The sequence below is a fragment of the Leptopilina boulardi genome, unplaced genomic scaffold (assembly GCF_019393585.1).
Source record: "Leptopilina boulardi isolate dan_hultmark-lab unplaced genomic scaffold, ZJU_Lbou_2.1 LbouV2_121, whole genome shotgun sequence".
NCBI classification, from domain to species: Eukaryota; Metazoa; Arthropoda; class Insecta; order Hymenoptera; family Figitidae; genus Leptopilina; species Leptopilina boulardi.
Genome location: NW_026137665.1, coordinates 4,191,029 through 4,213,671, shown reverse-complemented (window position 1 = coordinate 4,213,671; position 22,643 = coordinate 4,191,029). Strand labels below are relative to the sequence as shown.

The window sequence follows — 22,643 nt, the reverse complement described above, 5'->3', positions numbered from 1 at the left end:
TGTTATTATATTACTTTCCTAATTTTCGTTTTTCAAAGTATAATTTTTTAAAAGTGTCGAACGGTCTCTGAAATTCTTTGGCATTTAATTATTGCCTTATAAAAACGGCACTGAACGTGAAAATGATAAACATTGATTTTAATAGTAAATTTTGACGAAGCTGAAGTACGCAACGTTTATGATAAACGATTTTCAAAGAAATAATTTTTTAAAATGAAAAATTCTACAATTGTTTGGGTAAAAAATTTTTTTTTATAATTTTTTTGATTTATGAAAACTACAAGAAATATTTTTTAGACGAAAAATTATAGAATTTTTCATTTTAAAAAATTTTTTCTTTAAAAATCGTTTATTATAAACGTTGCGTACTTCAGCTTCGCATATTTTGAGCATGTGTGTTAAAAAATATTTTTCTCTCGAAACACGGACACCTTTTACATAATCAGCCAAAATGCCAAGGATCCTTATCTTATAAATTTCCTAAATCTGAAAGATTGTGCAAATCCATACAAAAACGAAATTGAAAAACGAAAATTAGGAAAGTAATATAATAACATCTTCGACTTTGTGCTTCCTGCATGCTTCTGCCATCTGACGGCGACAGGACGTAATGAACCTCTCATTATATTATTTTTTTCTTTTTTCCTGTAATTTATTAATTGTAGAGGAAATTGGTAAAAGCGAGGGGCTGTTCACTGAAAATCCAATTGAACAATATTTGAGAATTCATTAAAGATTTTTAAGGATTGCTAGTCATTTTTGTAATTCCTATTTTGAAATTAAGGGAAATAGTGCTTTAATTTTATTTAAAGTAATTACTTGCAAGAGTAAGATTGCAAGAAAAATAGATTAATTGTATAATTCGCCGCCGAATTCACTCGTATGTCTCCGTAACCATTCGTGACTCGCAACAATTCTTACTGCATGATTTAGAATTTTACTGGAATCGACGAGATTTGTTTGGATTCGCATAGTATTCGACAAATTCGAACGTCCTTTTCAATAATCGTCGGTAATCTCCAATTAAAATACAATATATTCAGAATCAAGAGATTTACATTTTCTTATGTTAATTGATGAATATTCGGAAGATACCTAGTATATTCTCTACATTACAAATCGGGTATTCGAGAGTGAACAGCCCCTCGGGTAAAAGCAATAAAATTCCTTTTTTTAATATCTACAAATTCCATCTAATGAAATTATTTCTTAAATGAATATTTCTTGAAGAAAAGTTGAGTTATCATTTTTAATTTTTAAATCAACTTTTTTTAAAAACGGCTCCACAAAAGATTTTCGTTTTTATTAAAAAATGATGTATTTATGATCGAAAATCGAAATCAAGAAGAAAATCCAAAGTGCCAGAACCTTTAGGTTAAATCGGGTTTAAAAATATAAAAATAAGAGTGCGCCTAAATTCGTAATTCAATTGGTCTATTCAATTTCAAAAAAAAAAACTTGTCTCTTACCTGTACTTTTGACAGTCGGCGATATAACAGGGTCAGCACGCAGAACATGCGAGCTTCCGAGGATCAGCAGCAGTAGTTTCAAAAAGCTGATAGTAGCCATCATCAGATTTCCATGAGAAATTCTGCGAACAAAGGAGAAAAAAAAATAGTTGTAAGAAAAAAAGGAGAAAAAATGTCAGTAAACATAATCTCAAACAGTAAATCTATTCGAACCTTTATTATTATATAGAACCAAGAACATTGCTTCACTTCATCTCTCTTTCTCTATATAGAAAAACTTTTGTGAGCCAACTGCGACGGCCCTATAGACTCTTTTTTAGAACCCTTCGATTCTCACGATTCCCTCCCCCCCCCTCCTTCCACCCCGTTTACCCTCAGTCTTCAAGCTGAGGTCAGCACTCTTCTTAATAACCAATGCGACGAAAGAAAGTCGACAAGGTGACGAACGCCCAGTCGCCTGACAAAAAAAAAAAAGAAAAGAACGGAAGGAAATTCTGGTCAAACTTTTCCGAAATTTCTGCAAAGAAGGAGTTTAAATTGCAAGCACGTCCTTACTGAGGGCAAACATCGAATGGGGTCACTCAGAGTTAGCAGTCTTTCCAAGCCAACTAGTTATCTCTGCATAGCTTCCGGGACACATTGTCTGTCTCGGACTTTCTCATAAGTTTCAAAAGAGGGCAATATGTAGGTTATTGTCCAATGGAATGGGAGTGGGGGGGGGACATTCCAGTCATACGCGTCGTTATTATGTGAGGCCACCGCTCTAAATACAATTCCGCCTTGTTGTGAACGCAGCTTCTTATCTTTCTATTCTATACTTTGGATCTGCTTGAGAGGTTGCACAAGCTCTCAAATAGGGACAGCATGAAGAAAATGGGATATGAAGCGAGAGTTCGAGGGAAGGGATTGAAGAAGAAGAAGAAGAAAGGGGTAAGAGAGGCAAGAACTCCACTATCTCTCGCCAAGTCGCAAAAGTCTTTCCGACCCACAAACCTTACCCCGTTCCCTTTCTTCTAAGTTCCTCATCCCTTTCCATGACCCTTAGCCACTACCACCACCCTAGCTGCGATAAGCCCGGAAGAAAGAGACGACGTGGAGTCTTTCGCTTCAACAAATCTATTTTAAATTCCCATCCCTCACATTTTCAACAAACCATGGAAAAGTAAGCGCGTTTTTTTTTTTTACTTCCCAAACTTGAAATGGGCCACAGATCATATGTTTATATTAATTCACAATAAATAATGTTCCACGCGTGATATCAAGAGCTTTTTATATATATATATATAATCTATATATATATATGAAAACTGAAAGAAATGTCTGTATTAAATAGAAATTTCTGTCAGCCCTTGGGGAGGAAAAAATAAGGGTAAATAAAGCTTGTCTCAGTGAGTGGAAAAATGACGTATGAGGGTGAAATGACGTTGGGGATATTAGTAAGCTTGAAAAATAGAAGAGATTGCATTCAACGAGAATCCCTAAGGGTATCTTACTTTTACTTTTTTTTTCTACTGAATTTTCAATTATTCAAATTTTGTGCCATTAAAACAAACAAATGACAAAATAATGTCAATTATGTGTTTAATGTTTTTTTGGTTGTATTTTAGGTTTTCATTTATTTACGAACGGTATTTCAATTTATTTGTATCATTGATTCATTTTTTTATTTTCTTTCCACGAGCAAAAAAAATTTCTTCTTTCTAAGAACTAATTGAATTGTTAAAAAAGATTTTTTAATATGATATAAATTAATAATAAAAAATAAATAAAAAAGTATTTTTTAATAATATTATACATATTTTACATTTAACCTATAGTAAAACTCATTTCCTGGATTTTTTTTTAATAAAAAAACCTGTTATATATCTCATTTATTGAAATCGGTATTTAAAATTCGTTTTCATCAAAATTCTCACAAACAATTTTATTGCATTTGAATTGAATCTAATTAAAACCGTTTTAATGAACCCATCATCTTTCAATGAGGAATTTTATTTGCATTCTACCCTTGCTATCATTTTATTTTTAATTAATCCAACCAAATTAAATGGTGAAATTAAAAATATTTTTTCCAGTATATTATTCATAATATAAATTATTTATCTTTTTTCTATAAACAATAAAAATTTAATCTTCTCTTTAAATAGAGTATAATTTTGATTTAAATTTTTTTATCATTGCGGTGTGTAAACGCGTTACCTACACGGAGAGAAGGGCGTAGTAGATCTTACTACTATCTCAGTTAAATCTACTAAACAGTATCGTTCATTTTGGATGGATTAAGGGGGGAACCTCATTTATCGGGTCAAAAAAATCGATTTTTTGGAAATAATTTTAATCGATTCTACAACTATTCAAGAATATACCTTCAAAATTTCAAATCGATATCTGTATTATTGAAGGATTTACAAAATTTTTAGCAGGACGCGCCAGGTTATTTACATCCAATTTGTATGTATTCAAAACTTTAAACGCGTTTTTCTCGAAACACCATTTTTCGATTTTGTGTACACGATTGAGAACGCTGTATTGAACCAAACGGGCTTTACCATAGCTCATTTTAAAGCTAATTAAATTGTCTTCAATGTGACATTAAGTGTTTTTTGAGAAAAAAAATTTTTCATATTTTTTTGGAATTTCAAAGTCAATTTTTCATGCATGAAAAATCACTTTTAACGTAAAACTCGGTAAGAAAAATCAATTTCGACATTTTTTAAAAAAATCGAAATGTCACATCGAAGGTATTATTCTAAAGTTAAAAAAAAATTGGTTTTTTTGTTTCAGAAAATAATTTAGAGCGCTAGAATGTACACAGACAAAATCAGGTGTCATAGCCACGGTGTAAATTTAAATAGTAAAAATGTTTTTTTTCAGTCTTCAATAATTATTTTACACTGTCAAGACATGCAATAAAGTACTCTATAAATTACAAAATGTTTGAAGTTATTTTACAAGAGAAAAAAAATCCCAAAAATGATGCATTTTTTAAACGTCTAATTGAGGGTCCCCCCTTAAACATTCAGTTAAATAAACGATACTGTTTAGTAAAAAAATTTACACGATTATCGATAGAAAAAAATTTACCGACAGAAACGAAATGTAGAAATCTGATTGGTTGTCCGCAATCTGGTTAATTGTGGACAACCAATCAGATTTGTGCATTTTTATTCTGTTGGTAAATTTTTTTGTGTGACAGAACTATAGTAGTCCCTCTGACTACGCTGTTTAGTAGAATCTGGACTAAACGTGTTTAGTGGAATAGACTAAATCTCTTCTCTCCGTGTACAGATTTGAAACATGAAGCAAAGAATAATAAATATTTAAATGCATTCAATATTCTCATTGCTAGTCAGAATGGGAAATAAGAAGAAAACGATCATTAATGGTCCCTCTAACGAGGTTTGGCATTTAATAAGAAGAGCAACCATATAGCATATATATGTAAGTATGTTTCTGTATGTATGCGTATATTTTGCATGAATGAATTCAAGAATGGATTTTCGACCGTTTTCTCTTCTGACCCTTTTTTTTAATGACGTACTCTATGAATCGGACTTGATTAACGCCTGGCTATTAAAAAAGAGGAAACTCATTAGGCACTTTTTCACCTTTACATATGCGCTATATACCAATTCCAATTTTATAATTATGAACAAACTCATTCCATGAGCTTATCAAGTGTTATTTCCACTTTTTCATTTATGAGAAACATATTTTTTTATATATATATATTGCATAACGTATTTTTCTGCTATTAATTATTCTTAAATTTTATATCTAAATTTTTTACTGTAAACACTAATGAATATTATAGTATAACAATAAATAATTCATAAACAATAAAAAGAAAACTATTCATATTTTAAGCAGAAAATAATTATAAAGAATACACAGCACGGTGCGCCAGAAGTTGGCTTAAATAAAAATGAATTGGCACTTAAAAATTCTTTTTGATTATGATTCTTAGATGAATAACAAACATTTCTCAATAGTTTTTAAAATCAGTTTACGAGCCCGATTTAAATATAATTGAGTTTTTATATAAAAACAGTGTTTTATGGGGAATCAGAATTTATTTAATCTAATAAATGCTGTAATAAATGATAAAATAATTACTTATTTTCAATTTTGCATATAAATAATTATATTGCTGTAGTGTTTGCGTCCGATTTTAAAAAATTAAATTATAATGTTAAAAGAACGATTTTAAGCGACAAAATTTATTTAAGAGAGTCAAATGATCTCTGAAATTTTTTGACAAGAAGAGACCTTTAATTATCGCTCTATAAAAACGGCACTAAACGTGAAAATGATAAAAATTGATTTTAAAATACTTTCATCTAGAAAGACAGACACTTTTTACAAAAGCAGCTAGAGATCGTTATCTTATATAAATTTCCTAAATCCGAAAGATTATACGAATCAATACAAAAACACGATTGCAAAACGAAAAGTAATATAATGAGGGGTTCATTACCTCCTGCCGCCGTCAGATGGCAGCAGCGTGCAGGGCGCACAAAGTCGCAGCTGTTATTAGATTACTTTTCTACTTTTTGTTTTGCAACCATGTTTTTCTATGGATTCGTACAGTCTTTTGGATTTAGGAAATTTATAAGATGAGGATTTTGGCTGATTTTGTTAAAAGTGTTCGTGTTTCGAGAAAAAAGTATTTTAAAATCAATACTATTTCACGTTCAGAGCGATAATTAAAGCTCTCTTCTTGCCAAAGAATTTCAGATACCGTTCGACACTCTTAATGCATAAATATAAAAACGAAACAAGAAAATAACTTCATTGTTAATAAATTTATATGAACCCAAATCTAAAACATCTATTATCTATACGCATATAAGTATACATTAAATAAATTCTGGTTCCTCATAAAATACTATTTTTAAATATTTAAAACTTAATTTGTTTTAAATTGGGCACGTAAGCTGATTTTAAAACCTGTTGAGAAAAGTTTTTTATTCATCTTAGAACAATAATCAAAAAAAATTTTTAAGTGTCAATTCATTTTTATTTAAACCACCTTCTGGCGCACAGTTACAGGTAATTGTATTGCATTTTTGAGTTGCAAAAATTAATTTTGTAAATCTTTGAGCGCGTACTTCTAGCAATAAAGCCATAGAACCTTTTATTTGGGCTTAAACTAAAGTTTAAACTTTAGACTATAATCCCTAAAAATTATATTGATGCAACAATAATATTAAAATTGTTGGTAGCCATTGTTATAAAAGCTTCCTTTGTTGAAATTAAACAATTTTTTACTAATTACTAATGGTTAAGGGGTTGGAAATTAATTTTCAGGGATTGTAGTCTAAAGTTTAAGGCCAGGTCCAAGTGAGGCAGCGCCATCTACACTAAAACTATAATTTTGGAAAATTTCCAACAGCCTTTTCTCGAAAACAAGAAGGTAAAATGCGTTTTTCTTTATGGATAATTGATTATTGGCAAGAAATACACCAGCTAAAACTTTTTTTGAGTTAAAATAATGAAAAAATTTTCATGTCGATAAATTAAATATGAGCAGTTTTTTCACAAAAACTGTAACAGTACAATTTCCATTTGGAAAATTAATAAACGTTAAACAATACACCAGCTAAGATTCACCAATCACGAAAATAACAACAAAAAATTTTATTACATATTTAACATATGGACACTGTTTTACTGATTGTGACAGCCCTTTGGTAGATTATGTATTTCAGGTGGTTAGCAACAGCGCCAATCTCCTCCTTCTGTCAAAATCGCGAAACGTCTGGTGACATATATAACCTGCCAAACGGCTGTCATAATTAGTAAAATATGTTATGTTTAAAAACTTTTCTTTTGTTATTTTCGTGATTGGTAAATCTTAGCTGGTGTATTTTTTAGCGTTTATTAATTTTCCAAATGGAAATTGCATTTTTGATTGTAATTTCTGAGAAAGTACTGTTACAGTTTTTGTAAAAAAGTGCTCATATTTAATTTATTGACATGAAATTTTTTTCATTATTTTAACTAAAAAAAAGTTTTAGCTGGTGTATTTCTTGCCAATAATCAATTATCTATAAAGGAAGAAGCATTTTATCTTCTTGTTTTCAAGAAAAAGCTGTTGGAAATTTTCAAAAATTTTAGTTTCAATGTAGATGGCGCTGCCTCACTTGAACCTGGCCTTAAACTTTAGTTTAAGCCCAAAAAAAGTTTATATGATCTTTCATTTCATTGCTGGAGGTACGCACTCAAATTATTCCAAAATTAATTTTTGTAATTCAAAAATAGATTACAAATGACTTTGAGATCATGGTGTACGAAAGGTGATTTTTAGGAATTATAGTTTATTATTAAGCTTCTAAACTTGTGTCAATTTAGGAAATTCTCAAAATGCGATAAACATTAAATCGTTGATAATAACAAAGTTAAAATAACTAAAATTCGAATGCAGATTGATGCTATTGTGACGCTAATCATAAAAATTAACGTCATAGTATATACGATGACCTGTTTCAAAACATAGTGTAATTAATTAATAAAAATAATAATTAAAATTAATTGAAAATTATATTAATTAATTTAATTATAATTAGTTCCATATATATATACTAATATTTGTTGTACATTTAAAAGCAAACAACAAACTGAAACTTTTAGTTCGCATATTATTTCATTTATTGGAGTTTTATTTGTACTGAAAATAGCAGCGGGCGTAGAAAAAAAAGTGCTCTTGACGCTTCGCGTAAACACTCAGAATGATAAAGCTCTCGTCCATTTTCACATAGTCAAATACATATATATATACATATATATCTACATGTACGCATACAAGAAAATCCAAAACGTAGCCACACGTATCCCGCGAATTCTCGAGCGACCGTGAATAGAGCGTGACTCGGTTCTTTGATGCACACATTTTTATAAAATATTCATGCTCTGCCCATTTCAGTTTTAGGTTGAAAATTGTAACTGCCCTTGTACTTTCACAAGCTTTTAGACGAGCTGCAAAAGTGCAAAGCATCGTGGCGTAGAATAACCTTCACGTATCATGTTGTTAAGTCTCTGCTTCCCTTCTTTCATGCAAAGTGCATTTATAGCGTGCATAAAACAAACGTTCAAAATACATATATGCATTTTTATACACTTGAAAACTCGAAAGGTTTTTGTTTACGCTAAAGCATATCTTTATTATTATACCTTTAAGATTACGTTGTTTTAGTGTATATATTTTACGAAACTTCACTTGTTTTAAATATATAAACAACAAAAAGTGAAACACTTTTTATAAATGTCCTATACATTAAATCCGTTTCTAAAAAATATATTCTTTTTATTGAAATGTTTGTTTTGTAACATTCTGCGTTTTTTCGTTACCTTATTCGTCAATTTTTTCTTTTCTTTTTCACTTTAATTTTTTGTTTTCTTATCTATTCTTAAAGGAAAAACACCTGTTCTTTACCGAAAGTATATTTTTTTCCCTTTAAGAATAAATAAGAATTTCCTTTTAAAAATGAAATCCTAAACCTTAAATATGAAGGAACACTTGTAGGATGCATTATAGTATTGACAAACAAAATTTCATAGAAAACAGAACATTTGTAAGCCATAAAAAAGAAGATAGTATGAGCATTGAAAATAGATAGACGAAAAACATATACAGCATCCTCTAAATGTTGATCACTAGGATCATTCTAGAGGAGCATTCGCTGAGCTCCGATCGCGCTCGTTATTAATCCAGAATAAAGCGGATTTAAACATATTTACCACGTTCGCGAAGATGTTGATTAGGCGACGCATATTACTTTCGCGTGGGGTACTTTCTAGAATTTACCCCCTAGACGACGGTACGGACGGATACTGGGGTCGTGCACGCTAGGTCGATTATTATTCGTAATCGGGAAGAAGCTAGATATTGGATTCGGTTCCAATATTCATGCCCGACGCGAAGCTAGTGCAAAGTAATATTCACTAGTTGTCTCCTCCACCCGAGAAGCGCCTCGAGATGGGGAATCGACCTAGTGCATCATCTTTGTCAAGAGAGGAGCGACTCTACTCGACAAGGACGGTCCTGGTGGAAGTGAGTGAGTAACCTGGTTCACCAGTCTTCCACGGAAGCGCCCATAGTCCGGTTCACCTGGAGGAAGCAAGGCGAAGGGTGTTACTGTTCCGCAGGAGCGCCTACAGGAACAAGTACAGCTCCTTCTAGGAAGTAAGGAAGGCTCCGGTGTTCAGAGAGACGCACCTCTACTGAGCACCAGGTAGCCAGAAGTGAGTCGCTTCCAATCGTCAGAGAAGCACCTCTAGACGAGTCGGAAGAAGACTGAGGAAAAGGTGCGAGACGAAAGGTATATCACTAGCAGCTAGGTGACAGCGAGTGGTGGGGGAAGAGAGTGACACTACTACTTACGCTGTCTACTTTCTTTCTTTTCGCCGCGCCACTATACTACGATACTCTATCCTTACAATACAATTATCCAATTATATTCAAATAATTTTATTGTTAAATCGTTTTATAAATGGTTTAAAATTTTTTGTTTTTGTTACCTTTTCTTTAAATAGTTTACTATAAGTGCTTCGTGGATGTAGGAGAATAAGAACGATTTAGAGGTTCCACGGATCATTGTGGTGAGGGTTGAAGGAGGATTGAGTGTACCACAGATCATCGAGGGAGGAGAAAGACCTAGAAAAGGAAATACAGCCAGCCTTTCGGTTCTTAGTAGTTGCAAATCCGCTTTCAGAGATGCTTCAACTAAGGACATTGCTGGATGTAACGAAGAGCAAGACAAATGCATAAAGCCGCGGGAGGAAGAGACAGCTTATATTGTCAGAAGTGAAAAAGTCCACAAAAAACTGAAGAAGTCGTAAGATTCATAAGAGCGACAATTTGCCGATTAAGGACAAACTAAGGAATCCAATAAACAAAATAAACCTAACTCTTAACATCGTTCAGATACAGGAAGCGAAGACTTCATGTATTGTTTCCCAATTATAAAATAGCAACGAAAAAAATTAGTGTTTCTACAAAAGATTTCTCTGTAACTCACCGGAGTGGAGGAATTAGAAGAAATAGGATTCAGGTTTATCAGGAACGTTGTTCTGGAGTCTTAGAAAGAAATAGAAGATTTAGTTGTTGAAATTCAGCTAGAATGAGTGGAATAAAACACGTACCAAAGATAAAAATAGGAATTAATATAGAGTAAATTAACACTTTATTGAATAATTGTAAATTGGCTTTAAATACATGAAAACTTGAGAAAAATAACTTTAGACTGAAATTGACCTGAGGCGAACCGTACAATGTGCATACCGCAGGACCGAATTTGTACGACTAAACCCAAAATGCCGGTAGATACTGCAAGTACCTGGCTTTTCCCTTTCCCTGAAATTTTGCTTTAACTTATTTCCTAAATCTGAAAATACAAAATTATCGTTGTAATTTCAACATTAGTATAGTCCAAAAGTGACGAAAGAGCCAAAGGAGGAAGAGCCTTCAAAAGAGGTCTGGAAGCATATTGATGACGTAATCAGGTCAGGGAAGTAAGAAGAAAAGTGCGATCAGCAATAATTATCAAAATCACCGAAAGTAGTATGTTCACAGAAATTCTTAGAAAACTTCTCACTAAATAGAACTTAGTCATACTGAAGCGAACTATGCTCGCTGTGTGAACGATCTTGATTATAGAGAGATAATCGAAGAACATAAGAAGGTTCAAAATGTATGGTTAAAATATTCGGATGTTCATTGCTTCTACATACGCCGATTTGCTTTACCGATGTTATCAATCATGGGTCGTCAAATTAATTAACAATTTCTGGGACCATTCTAGAAGTATTTTAAAAAGATTTAAAAGGTAATTTATTTTACTCAACAAGTGCGATGAAGCTTTTAGTTGTAGTCCCCAACCCGGAAGAGACTAACGCGAAACTAGGACACTTAGTCCTAGTTTCTGGTCTTGACCAGTTCAAAGGAGATTTATGGTTATGGGATGGCATAGATGCCTAGAGTGTTCCCTTATAAATATCAGAGAATATATGACGGTGGACAGATCGACTGCGTGCTTTAATTACATAATGATAAGTTCACAAATTGTAAGAAGAGCCCAAGCTGTTTCTTATGCAAGGAAAAATTACACAGGACGGAGAACAGCATCTACTTTGCAGGAAGTGGTATTTGCAGAATCTTCAAGTCAACTTTTAAAGCAGACCTTAGCAAGAATCCCCCCCCCCAAAAATAAAACCAATAAGAACGAACCTCACCTGTAAAGAAAGCCTAACGCTATTTCCGTAGGGGAATCAAATGCCTCAGGAAAGGGTGTTGATTTAGTGAGCCGGCAAGAATCTAGAGTACAGTCTCCTCGGTGTCTGAACACCCGGATTTATAATTCCCTCCAAGGATTAAAGCAAATTTTTTACATCCTACGAAAAAAGTAATAATTTACTTTACTAACTAAATCCATATTATGAAACGAGTAAATATGCAAATTAATGAAAGCAAGAACTTCTTATATTATTTTTATGGATAGAATAAAGAAGAAGAAGGCGTTAAATTAATTCGTTAATAGTAGACGAAGAGATTATTTTTCTTAGAGGTAGAAAGTTTTTAAACGAAGACGTTATGTTATTTTTCTGAGATAAGACGAAAAAGCGTCTAATTCTCCCGCTATCTAAACAAAAAACATCTTATGTCATTTTCCTTAAACAGAGGTAGAAATTAATAATTAGTAATATTTTAATTGACTCCAATGTCCATTACATTAGTTGGTTCATAAAGGATAATATTGCGTTTACTAAAGCTACAGAAACTATTAAATGAGTAAAGATATAATATATGTAATTACAACAAATGTCCAACAACTGTTGATTATATCTATGTAGAGAATGTATATACACACAGGTAAGACCGCATCCTACATATATTCAAGATGAAGGCCAAAATTCATTGTTGTACGAGCAAATATAAACAAAGTGCTGTAAACCAGTAGTGCATATCTGTGTACACCGACTATCATATAATCCTCAGTTTCCTTAGAAGATGAAGTTTACTAACGGAAGTCGTAAGTTCAACTTTCAACATATTACGCTCTCAAAGTTTCCTCACACAAAGCAAATGAAGTTCACGAAAGTAGCCGAAAAAAAATTAAAATCCAGTTAATTATATTAACACTTCTACTTTTAAAAAAATTACTTTATAATTCCACATCCTACTTATATGCATTTAAAAATAAATTCCTAAAGTTTTAATCATAAAATTTAATGTTTAAGGCTCCAATATGCAGTTATGTCTAAAGTGTTATTGACATTGCGTTCTAAACAGTGACACTTATTTGTGTCCAGTTATCCATATGTATTTTCGCATAAACAAATAGAATACAGGGAGAAATCAACATCACGAGTGTATTCACATTGCAATGTCTAGCAATGGTTAACCAAATCCATTTGTTTCTGCTTGTCTGAATACTTCGTGTGCATTCTCACAAACTCATCCCTCGCTTCTGAACGATGTAACCGCGATCTAATTCATCGTGAAACTTTCACATGATGGAGATGTTGAGCTTGATTGACCTACTGTTATGTTCCAACTCTCTCCCTATTTTAAACAATCTATATATATATTTATGTCCAAGTCCAATTTTGTTTAACAAAAATTATTATGCATGTTAATGTATATAATAAAGAGCGAATATATTTATAAAAGTATACATAATGTGTGTAATGTCATATCTATTAAATTTATATTAAAATTCTTTACACAAATGTGCATCCATCAAAATTTATACATAATAATTCATAAATACTACCCACAGCGGAATAACGCGATCAACGCCACAATAAAATTTCAACAATTTTACAATGAGACATGAAAATTGAAAATTTCCATTAAATTGATATTAAGTATCTGAATATATATCACAAAACCAGTGATTAAAGCAGATGTTATGAATAGAAATTGCTCAATTGAATTAAAAGAATTGGCCAAAAGATCCTTTCTTCCGTTGGTGTTTTTGAAATTGTAGAGTTAAAAATGCCCGTTATGCTATTTATTATAGCCGTGAAGTTTAATTGAACTTCCTAACCTCCAAACAGTACTAACACAAATTTTAACCAGAATTATAAATAAAAAAGTTAGAAATCATAATATTACCTGAAGAAATTGGAATAATCATAGTAAAAATTAAAAATTTGCAATAATGATATTAACATAAAGACAAAATTTGAGGTTAGAAAACCAATCAATATATTTTTTACTTTTAATATTCTAAGTACATATTTCATGTTTGTTGGCTTAATATTAAATATTCTTAAATTGATAATATTATGTTAATGTTTACCTCCTGATAAAGAAGATAAGTGATTTGAGTTATCTAAATTGTCAATATCCATAACTTGCTCTTGAACATATTGCATTCTATTTAATTCAACGCGTACGGATTTCACCTCAAGATATTGTTTGCTACGCATTCGCGATTGTTTTTTTTTCCTCTCATTATTTTCCATTATTAATTAACAAAAGAACAATAAAATTCAGGTTCACACAAAATCACATGTGCACTTGCACCATTCATGTCATCATTCTCGACGATGGAACATCGATATATTGAAAACTTCAATACATCGATTTCGATATTTTCGATTTAAATTTAAATATTATTTTTAAATTAAATAAAAAGTGAAACTATATATAATAATGTAATTTATTAATAATATTATTTTGATTCTATCACTCGGTGTTATTTAATAATAAATTTAATTTATTTAATAATTTTATTATTATAATTTATTATTATTAATATTTATTCTTTTTATTATTATTTCTAAAACGAACATTTTAAAAATATTTGTGTCCCTTATTGAACATAATTAAATTCATATTTTAAATAAAGAAAACATCGAAAAATAATCTAAGTCCAATTCGAGGTATTTCTGGCTAGAATTTAGTAAGGGCTTAATCAGATTTTTCTAGTTTGAATTGCCTTTCTAGAATTCAAACGGGATCTCAGCAGATATTTCTAGTCTGAATTTCTCACAAGAATCTAATCAGGTTCGAGTACGACTTTTCTAGGCTAGATTTTCTAGCGCGGTTCTAGTCGGAATCCATTATCACGTTGGGAAGCTTAGGGACATTTCTATAATGAGATAGGCGCAATTTATTCACATGAATGCGGGTAAATATCAAACCTTATTAAAAATAAATTTATATATGTATTTCCACATTTCCATCAAATGAATATATATATATATATATATATATATATATATATATATATATATATATATATATATATATATATATACTAGGGGGCTATGCCCCCTGCGCGCTTCGCGCGCCAACCCCCATCCCCCCTCCTCTCTTCCCCTCCTTTTCCCCACCACCACCCTAAATTTAAAGGTTATGTTCGTTTCAAGACTCTGAATATAGCCGCAAGTCCCCCCTCTCCCTTCTCTTCTACCCCCCCTTCTCTTGACTTGCGGCTATATTCAGAGTCTTGGAACAGCGGCTTCGCGCGCCAACCCCCATCCCCCCTCCTCTCTTCCCCTCCTTTTCCCCTCCCCCCACCCTAAATTTAATGGTTAAGATCGTTTCAAGACTCTGAATATAGCCGCAAGTCCCCCCCTCTCCCTTCTCTTCTCCCCCCCCCTTCTCTTGACTTGCGGCTATATTCAGAGTCTTGGAACAGCGGCGGCGGCGGCGGCGGCGGCGTTGGCGGCGATATCTTTTTGTAATATAGGTAGATATATATATATACACTAGAACGTCAATCGAGAACAGACGAATGTGCAGTGCTGTTCTCGATTGACGCGATTTTTATCGCTCGAAAATAAAAACACTCAGGGCCGTATGAAGGGCCTTACGCAACAATGTGAATTCTATCTAGGGGATTTTCACTAGTGGGGCACTGAATCCACCTTAAATTTAAAAATCACAAGTACGACTTTGGCGTCAGTCATAACCTAAATTCTACCCGCTTCCCCACTTCCCTTCAAGTGTTCCCTTGCTCTGTTCTCGACTGACGTGTTCTCGATTGACGTTCTAGTGTATATCATTACTATATTATAAAAAGATTTCGCCGCCGCCGCCGCTGTTTCAGCAAATTTTGACCTAGAAGGGGGGATATCCCCCCTCCTTTCCCCTCCCCCGCCAGAAATGACTTAAATTTTGAGGTTATGTTCGTTTCGAGGCTCTAAATATAGCCCAAGTCCCCCCTCCCTCCTATCATTTCCCCTCCTCCGCCAAAAACTACTAACCATATCAAAAACATGGGTTGGTTACACTTCATGTAGAATGACCCATATATATATATTATAAAAAGATTTCGCCGCCGCCGCTGTTTCAGAAATGTTGACAAGGATGGGTCATTCCGTGTCAAGTGTACCCAACACATGTTTTTGACAAGGTTAGGTAAGGGTGAGCCAACCCATGTTTTTTACATGGATAGTACAATATTTGGTTACATTTGATATGGAATGACCCATCTGAATATAGCTGCAAGTCCCCCCCTCTCCTCCCCCTTCCGCGCAAAAAATGACCTAAATTTTAAGGTTACGTTCGTTACAAGACTCTGAATAGGGCCGCAAGTCCTCCCCCCTCCCTTACCCTCTCTCCGTATTTCCCACCAAAAATCACCTAAATTTTGAAGTTATGTTCGTTTCAAGCCTCTAAATGTAGCAAGTGGAGGTAGATTTCCTGCCAAAAATGACCTGAATTTAAAGGTTATGTTCGTTTCAAGACTGTGAATATAGACGCAAGACCCCCCTCTTTCCTTACGTTGAAGGAGAGGTGGATTTTCCGCCGAAATTGATATAAATTTTAAGGTTAAGTTATTTTGTCGGGAAACGACCAAGAAACAAACATAACCTCAAAATTTAGGCGAAAATTTGGTGCAAAAAGACAAAGAAACAAACATAACTTCAAAATGTAGGTCAAACTTTGAAGGAAAATTACCAAAAAACGAACATAACCTTAAATGTAGGTCAAATTTTAGCTGGAAAATTTAAAAAATTAGATAAATTTTGTTTTAAAAATTAAAAATAATAAAAATTATTGTTAATAAAAATCGTAATTAACATTTGAAGAAATAAATAATAAAATATTAATAATAGTTTTAAATTCCAGAAATTATTTAAACATTAACTCAAACATCTACAAAACCAATAAAAAATAAAAAATAGGGGGTTGGCGCGCGAAGCGCGCAGGGGGGCGAAGCCCCCCTAGTATATATATATATATTCATATAGTAAATGGTACATGTTTTAATAATAATTTAATTTTTGTTAAAATGTGTCATAGATCGTTATTTCGATATCAGGTATTCAATTAAGAATAATTATTAAATCATTGGTACATAATCTAATTGAGAAAAAGAATTATTCAATTTCGAGGCAGAAATGTAAATTTCAATTATAAAATACAAATGTTTCCGAAAAGGGGTCCTGTGAGGTAGGCAAATTATTATTCCTTTCAACCAGGATGTAACATCAAAGAGTCATAAGATTATTACATATCCGGACCTTTTGCATAATTGGACAACCTATTTAGACTTTATGACCATCCAGATTCAGAACATCATTAATAATAATATATTTTTGAATATTAAATACAAGCAATTAGACCTACACTCATATGATGTAAAGGAAGTAAATTCCGAAATATACAGATTTTCATTTCTATTTAACATGATATTAAAAGTGGTCAGTAAATATATACAAGATATTCTAATGGGGAAAAAAATTCAATCCTTGACAATAAGGACAGTTACAACTAATTTTATAATGAGGAAAACTTTCAAGGATCGTATACAGCAAACTCATGATTATTATTGTGAGAATACAAAGAGAGCAGTTTCTATAGACAATGTAGAGTAAAAAAAAAATACAATAAACTATAATATAGGTATAGACATAACGTTGTCATCTACAGAGAATATAGGATCCCTATTGATCAAGTTCACTTAGTTGAATTCAGAACATCGTCTTTACATAGGGGTATTGTCTGACCAATCCGGCACTCTGGTTGCATGACAAATGTACTAATCGACGACACTCGGTATGTGGGTCTACTTACTGCTCCATTATCATTAAGCTCACGTTCTCTGATTGATGTTTTGATTTGGTTAAATTTCAATAAAACGATCATCCTAATTATATACACATTATATCACCATGGGATTTACCATTAAATGATCGATTTCCAAATCATACACGCACCTGTCAGTCTCCGGATTGAGTCTTATTAGCTTAAAATTTTCTCCAATTCTTATTTAATTGATGCATAATTTTTTAAGATATAACTTTGATAATTATTAATTGTTTTTTAGAAAAAAAAATTGTATTCTCCTTAAGAAATTTTTTAAACATAATTTTTTTTGACAAACTATTAATAATCTGACACATAACAGCAAGAAAACCTACGGAGAATATTTACATGTGAAATCATAACAATCACAAGAGCTTAACAATATACGGTAAACAAAATTCTATTCTAAATCATCATTAATTATATTGTTTATAATAAACCGGAACAATTGTACGGTAGTACGAGTGCAGAATAGCGAAATAAAAAAACCACAACAATGAGAGTTTTTAGTACAGGGCAATCAGACTTTACAACACAATCACACTCGCTACCTGTGTGTACAGGTGACTAATAAAGTCCACAAAGAACACTTGCCAAAAAGCAATATCCATAAAGAAGGCACGCGCCATCAGTTTACTAAATATCTTTAAAACAAAATTTTGAAAAAGTGACTCTTGAGTAATATTTTATTCACAGAATAGTAAAATTAATAAATGCAAATTCTAAATTTTGGATCATAAAATTTCAGTGACAAAAAGTTAAAAACTCATTGTCCAGTAATAATTGTAATTCGATTGCACTCAAACTTCGATACTAAAGTGTTTTTAATGTTTCTAATTACACTGTAAAACGAAAGGTATTAATTTATTATACTGATTTTAGGTACTAAATTGTTATTTGGTTCTATTTTGATACCTTAAAATCGATAACTATTTTAGTACATACTTTCTTTTTACAGTGTAAGATTTTATCGGCAGAATAGTAAAATTATAAATTCAAAATATTAGATTCAAATATATCAAAAATATTGGATTAGAAATTAATTCCGCTTCGTAGCAGACAAAATTAAAGGAATTTAATTTTTTTTTTAAATTAACTCAGCAATCACTTTTGGTGATAAAATTAGTTACAATTTTTTAATAATATGTTTGGTTTTGACAAGATAATTTGCTTCACATTAAAGAACATCTGATAAGTCTGATAATTGTAGTAGTTTAAATTAAATAACAAAAAAAAAAATTGTCCAAAATAATTTTATTACCATATAAATAATATCATAATTTTACAGATTTTCAAAAATAATGTAGCATTATATTTAGAATTTTAATATAATTTTTCGATAAATAAAAAAAAGAAATTTTTTCCCTCTTTCTCTGAATAGGTATATAAAATTTTGTGCGCGCGCGCATGCAATGAAAAAACTTAATTTTGCCGTAATGGTAAAGTTTATTCAATAGAAAAAGAATATGGTGCTTTTCAAATTGCCACTTTCGACAAACCATCTTGTTGACTCTACCATTTTTCCGTTTATACGAGAATTTTCACAGCTCTCCGAGAACTATCCACCCATCTAATAAAATCGGTCAGAGAAAAAAAAAAAAAAAAAACGAGATATGACTGCCAGACGCGGACACTAAAATTAGCAATATAAAATAAATTGGCAACGATATTCGAATCAATAAAAAAAAATATTCTAAAATATATTTACGTTACAAACGCAACAATATAATTGAGTTTTTTTTTGTACAAAAATTGACTTTTTATCAAATAAATAAAATCACTAATCTGCTTTATATATATATATATATGATATTGTTAAATGGACTAAATATCACTATAGAAATATTTCATCTCTATAATATAATATATTTGATATACTACTGTAATATTTGATAAATACTTTTGTATATTTCTGCTTCAATTGGGATGAAAAGCACAAAATGTCTGGAGTGGTTGGCAAATATCGAGTGAAAGCAATAGGAAGTTCAATAAGAGCACGTTCATTAATGATGCTCATTAGCATCAATATTATGAATGATGGTATTCAAGTTAACTGTGTCGAAGTATCAACGATCGCTATTCGTGCATGAACATAACAACTTCCTATTTTCTTTGTTCCCTTCATCTATCTCTTCCCACCAGCACACACCATTTCATAGTTCCATCAATCATTTCAGTTTTCGCGAGAGATTCGTCCGTTATATGCAGGTTCGTCCTCTTTTTTCTCTTATACATATATACACATACACTCTGCACTTTCGCCTCATCGTTGAAAATTGATTTTCAAAATACTTTAAATGCGCATGATTTTCCTTACGGAATTATATATATATATATATATATATATATACATCTTTCAAGTATCGTTTTTACTAAAAGCAGTATTAAATTAAAGAGAAAGAGTTTCTAAATATAATACATTCATACTATAAATATTCTTTAGAGAAGGTGATTTTACTCATTCAACGTAATTAGAGTGATTATATGAAGAAAACTTGAAGATTATGTAAAGTAGTGCAATTTGATATATTTAATGAATTTCACAATATGAGAATTTTAGTAGAAATTTACCTATTTGTTCTAGTTTCAATGCTTTTCTGACAGTGACGAACGTTTCAAAGACTAGGGCTGCTCACGAGACGAGACTAGTCTCGGTCTCGTTTTTCAGTAACAAGACCGAGACGAGACAAAACAAAAAAAATTCGAGACGAGACTAGTAAAAGTCTCGACTGACTGGATTTTCATACGTAATTTTGTAAAAATATGTTTTTATAATAAAATATTTTTAATTTGAATCATAATAGTTTTATATTGTTAAATATAATCTAATAAAAATAGAGAACAATCTGTGAATCTTTTATTTTCAATCAAAAAAAGGCCCGAGATGTATTTTTGATTACTGCATCATCGGTTCCCCTTTTGAGAGGCTCTTCTCTTTAAAAGGTTTATTTGTAACTCGTCTCAGAAATTCATTAAAAAATGAATCGATTACATCACTTTTGTGCTTAAATTCTTGGGCCTCATCTGAATTAAAGTCAGAGTTAAAAATTTAAGTCTGCCTTTTTTATTTTAAAAATTATTATCTTTTTTTTACATTATTTATAGGGGAAAGGACCCAAAAATGGACATAGTTTTTATTTTGTGCTCTAGAATCCAAATGTTTTAGGATATTTAGAAATGGTGCATACCGTATGAAAGTACAATAAATAAGGTATCCTTTGGCCGTAAAGAAAAAATTTTAATTTGCAAACAAACATTTTTTAAAGAATTTTTTCAAATTGTTGTAAATTTCGATTTGAAACAAAGTGTCCCCAAGATGGACACCTACATAAAATGCATTCAAAAACGGGTAAAATAAAAATAAAATATCAAGTAAGGATTTTTAAACCAATTTTCTGTTTCTTTATTATATTTTTTAAAAGTTCTAACATTTTTAAATGTTAAAAATTAAATAATATTGTAAGAAAATTAATTATAACGAGAATAATTAAATAAAATTAATTAATTTAATTTATCCAATCTAATTTATTTAATAAGAGATTAGTTATTTTATAATTAATTAAAAGAAATTACCAATAAATCCTGCTCTAAGCTGAATTGTTTGAGTCACAATTCGGAAATTCGTACCAGGGTCCGCAGATTTTGGCGCACTTTAAGTGCACTTCTCTCTAACAGATTTCAATTTCCTATTGATGACAACACAATTTTGAAGTAGAAAACAAAAAATAATTATGAGGCTTATAAGAGCATTATTAAGGAACTGTAACATTGAAAATAAATAAAATTAAGAAATTAAAGTGTGATATCCATCTTAAGACCAATGACACCATTTTTTTGGCGCAAATAAAAATTATTTACAAACACAGTGTCAACCGAATCATTTTAAAATACTATTATACGATAAATAAATGAGGTTATTACGATATGCATCTATTCGAAATCAAAAATATAGATAATTTTACCGACTGAAATAAAAACTGTTAAAAAACTTTTTAAAACGAAAAATCCATGTGATATGTGTTACAGGATGAAAAATAATTCTTTCCGATCCGTGGTTATATAAAAAGCATCATCTAAACAAAACTAAATCAGTAAAAAAAATCACGAGGCGATATATACTTATACGAAAATTTTATTTCAAATGTCCATCTTGGGGCCCTCTTCCCTAATATTATATTATAATTTTATACAATAATTTTAATTTCATTTATCTTTTTAATTTATGTATTTAAATTTTAATTTAAATAAATATACTATTGTTTAAAAGGAATCAATTCGTTTTTCTATTCTTCTGCTCGAGACTTTAATGAGACCGAGATCGAGACTGAGACGAGACTTCAAATTTCTATATTCAGCGAGACCGAGACGAGACTTATCAAAGTCTCGTCTCGTGAGAAGCCCTACCAAAGACGGTTTTTAGAACGTTTCATTATGTTTCAAAACATTCTGGAATATTGGATTTATGTTGCAGATTGGAGTTACTCTGATCAAATTAAAGACAATAGCAAAACAATTAATGCTGAAGCCGTTTGTTATTGATCGAAGTCTCATCATTTTAAGATAAACGTTAATAACGTTCAGAACTTTAGGTACATTCGATTTGAAAATTCAAAATGACAAAAACTCAACTTTTCTTCAAGAAATATTCATTTAAGAAAAAATTTCCTCAAATGGAATTTGTAGATATTAAAAACAGAAATTTTCAATTAAAAAACGAAAATTAGGAAAGTAATATAATAACAGCTATAACTTTGTGCTCTCTGCATGCTTCTGCCATCTGACGGCGACAAAACGTATTAAAACTGTCATTATTTAATTTTTTTTTCATTTTTATAGTAAATTATTAATTGTAGACATTGTATTGTATTAACAACAAACATTGTATTATTAATATATATTGGTAAAAACAAAAAAATTCCTTTTTTTAACATCTACAAATTCCATTTGATGAAATTTTTTCTTAAACGAATATTTCTTGAAGAAAAGTTGAGTTTTTGTCACTTTGAATTTTTAAATCGACTTTTTTCAAAAACGGCTCGACAAAAGATTTTCGTTTTTATTGAAAAATTATGTATTTATAATCTAGAATAGAAATCAAAAAGAGGTGCCAGAACCCTTAGGTTATA

At 31.1% G+C, this 22,643-nt stretch overlaps 1 protein-coding gene across 4 annotated transcripts in view; it reads right to left on the bottom strand.

Moving 5' to 3' along the window:
- The window catches only part of LOC127285439 (basement membrane-specific heparan sulfate proteoglycan core protein-like), a 389,597-nt gene that overhangs the window by 354,314 nt on the left and 12,640 nt on the right, over positions 1-22,643 (bottom strand). For all 4 annotated transcript variants that reach the window (XM_051311444.1, XM_051311455.1, XM_051311463.1 and 1 more), the window contains exon 2: positions 1,470-1,591. In XM_051311444.1, the coding sequence (XP_051167401.1) occupies positions 1,470-1,572 (103 nt within the window). In that variant the 5' untranslated portion in view covers positions 1,573-1,591. The remainder of the gene's footprint in view (positions 1-1,469; positions 1,592-22,643) is intronic.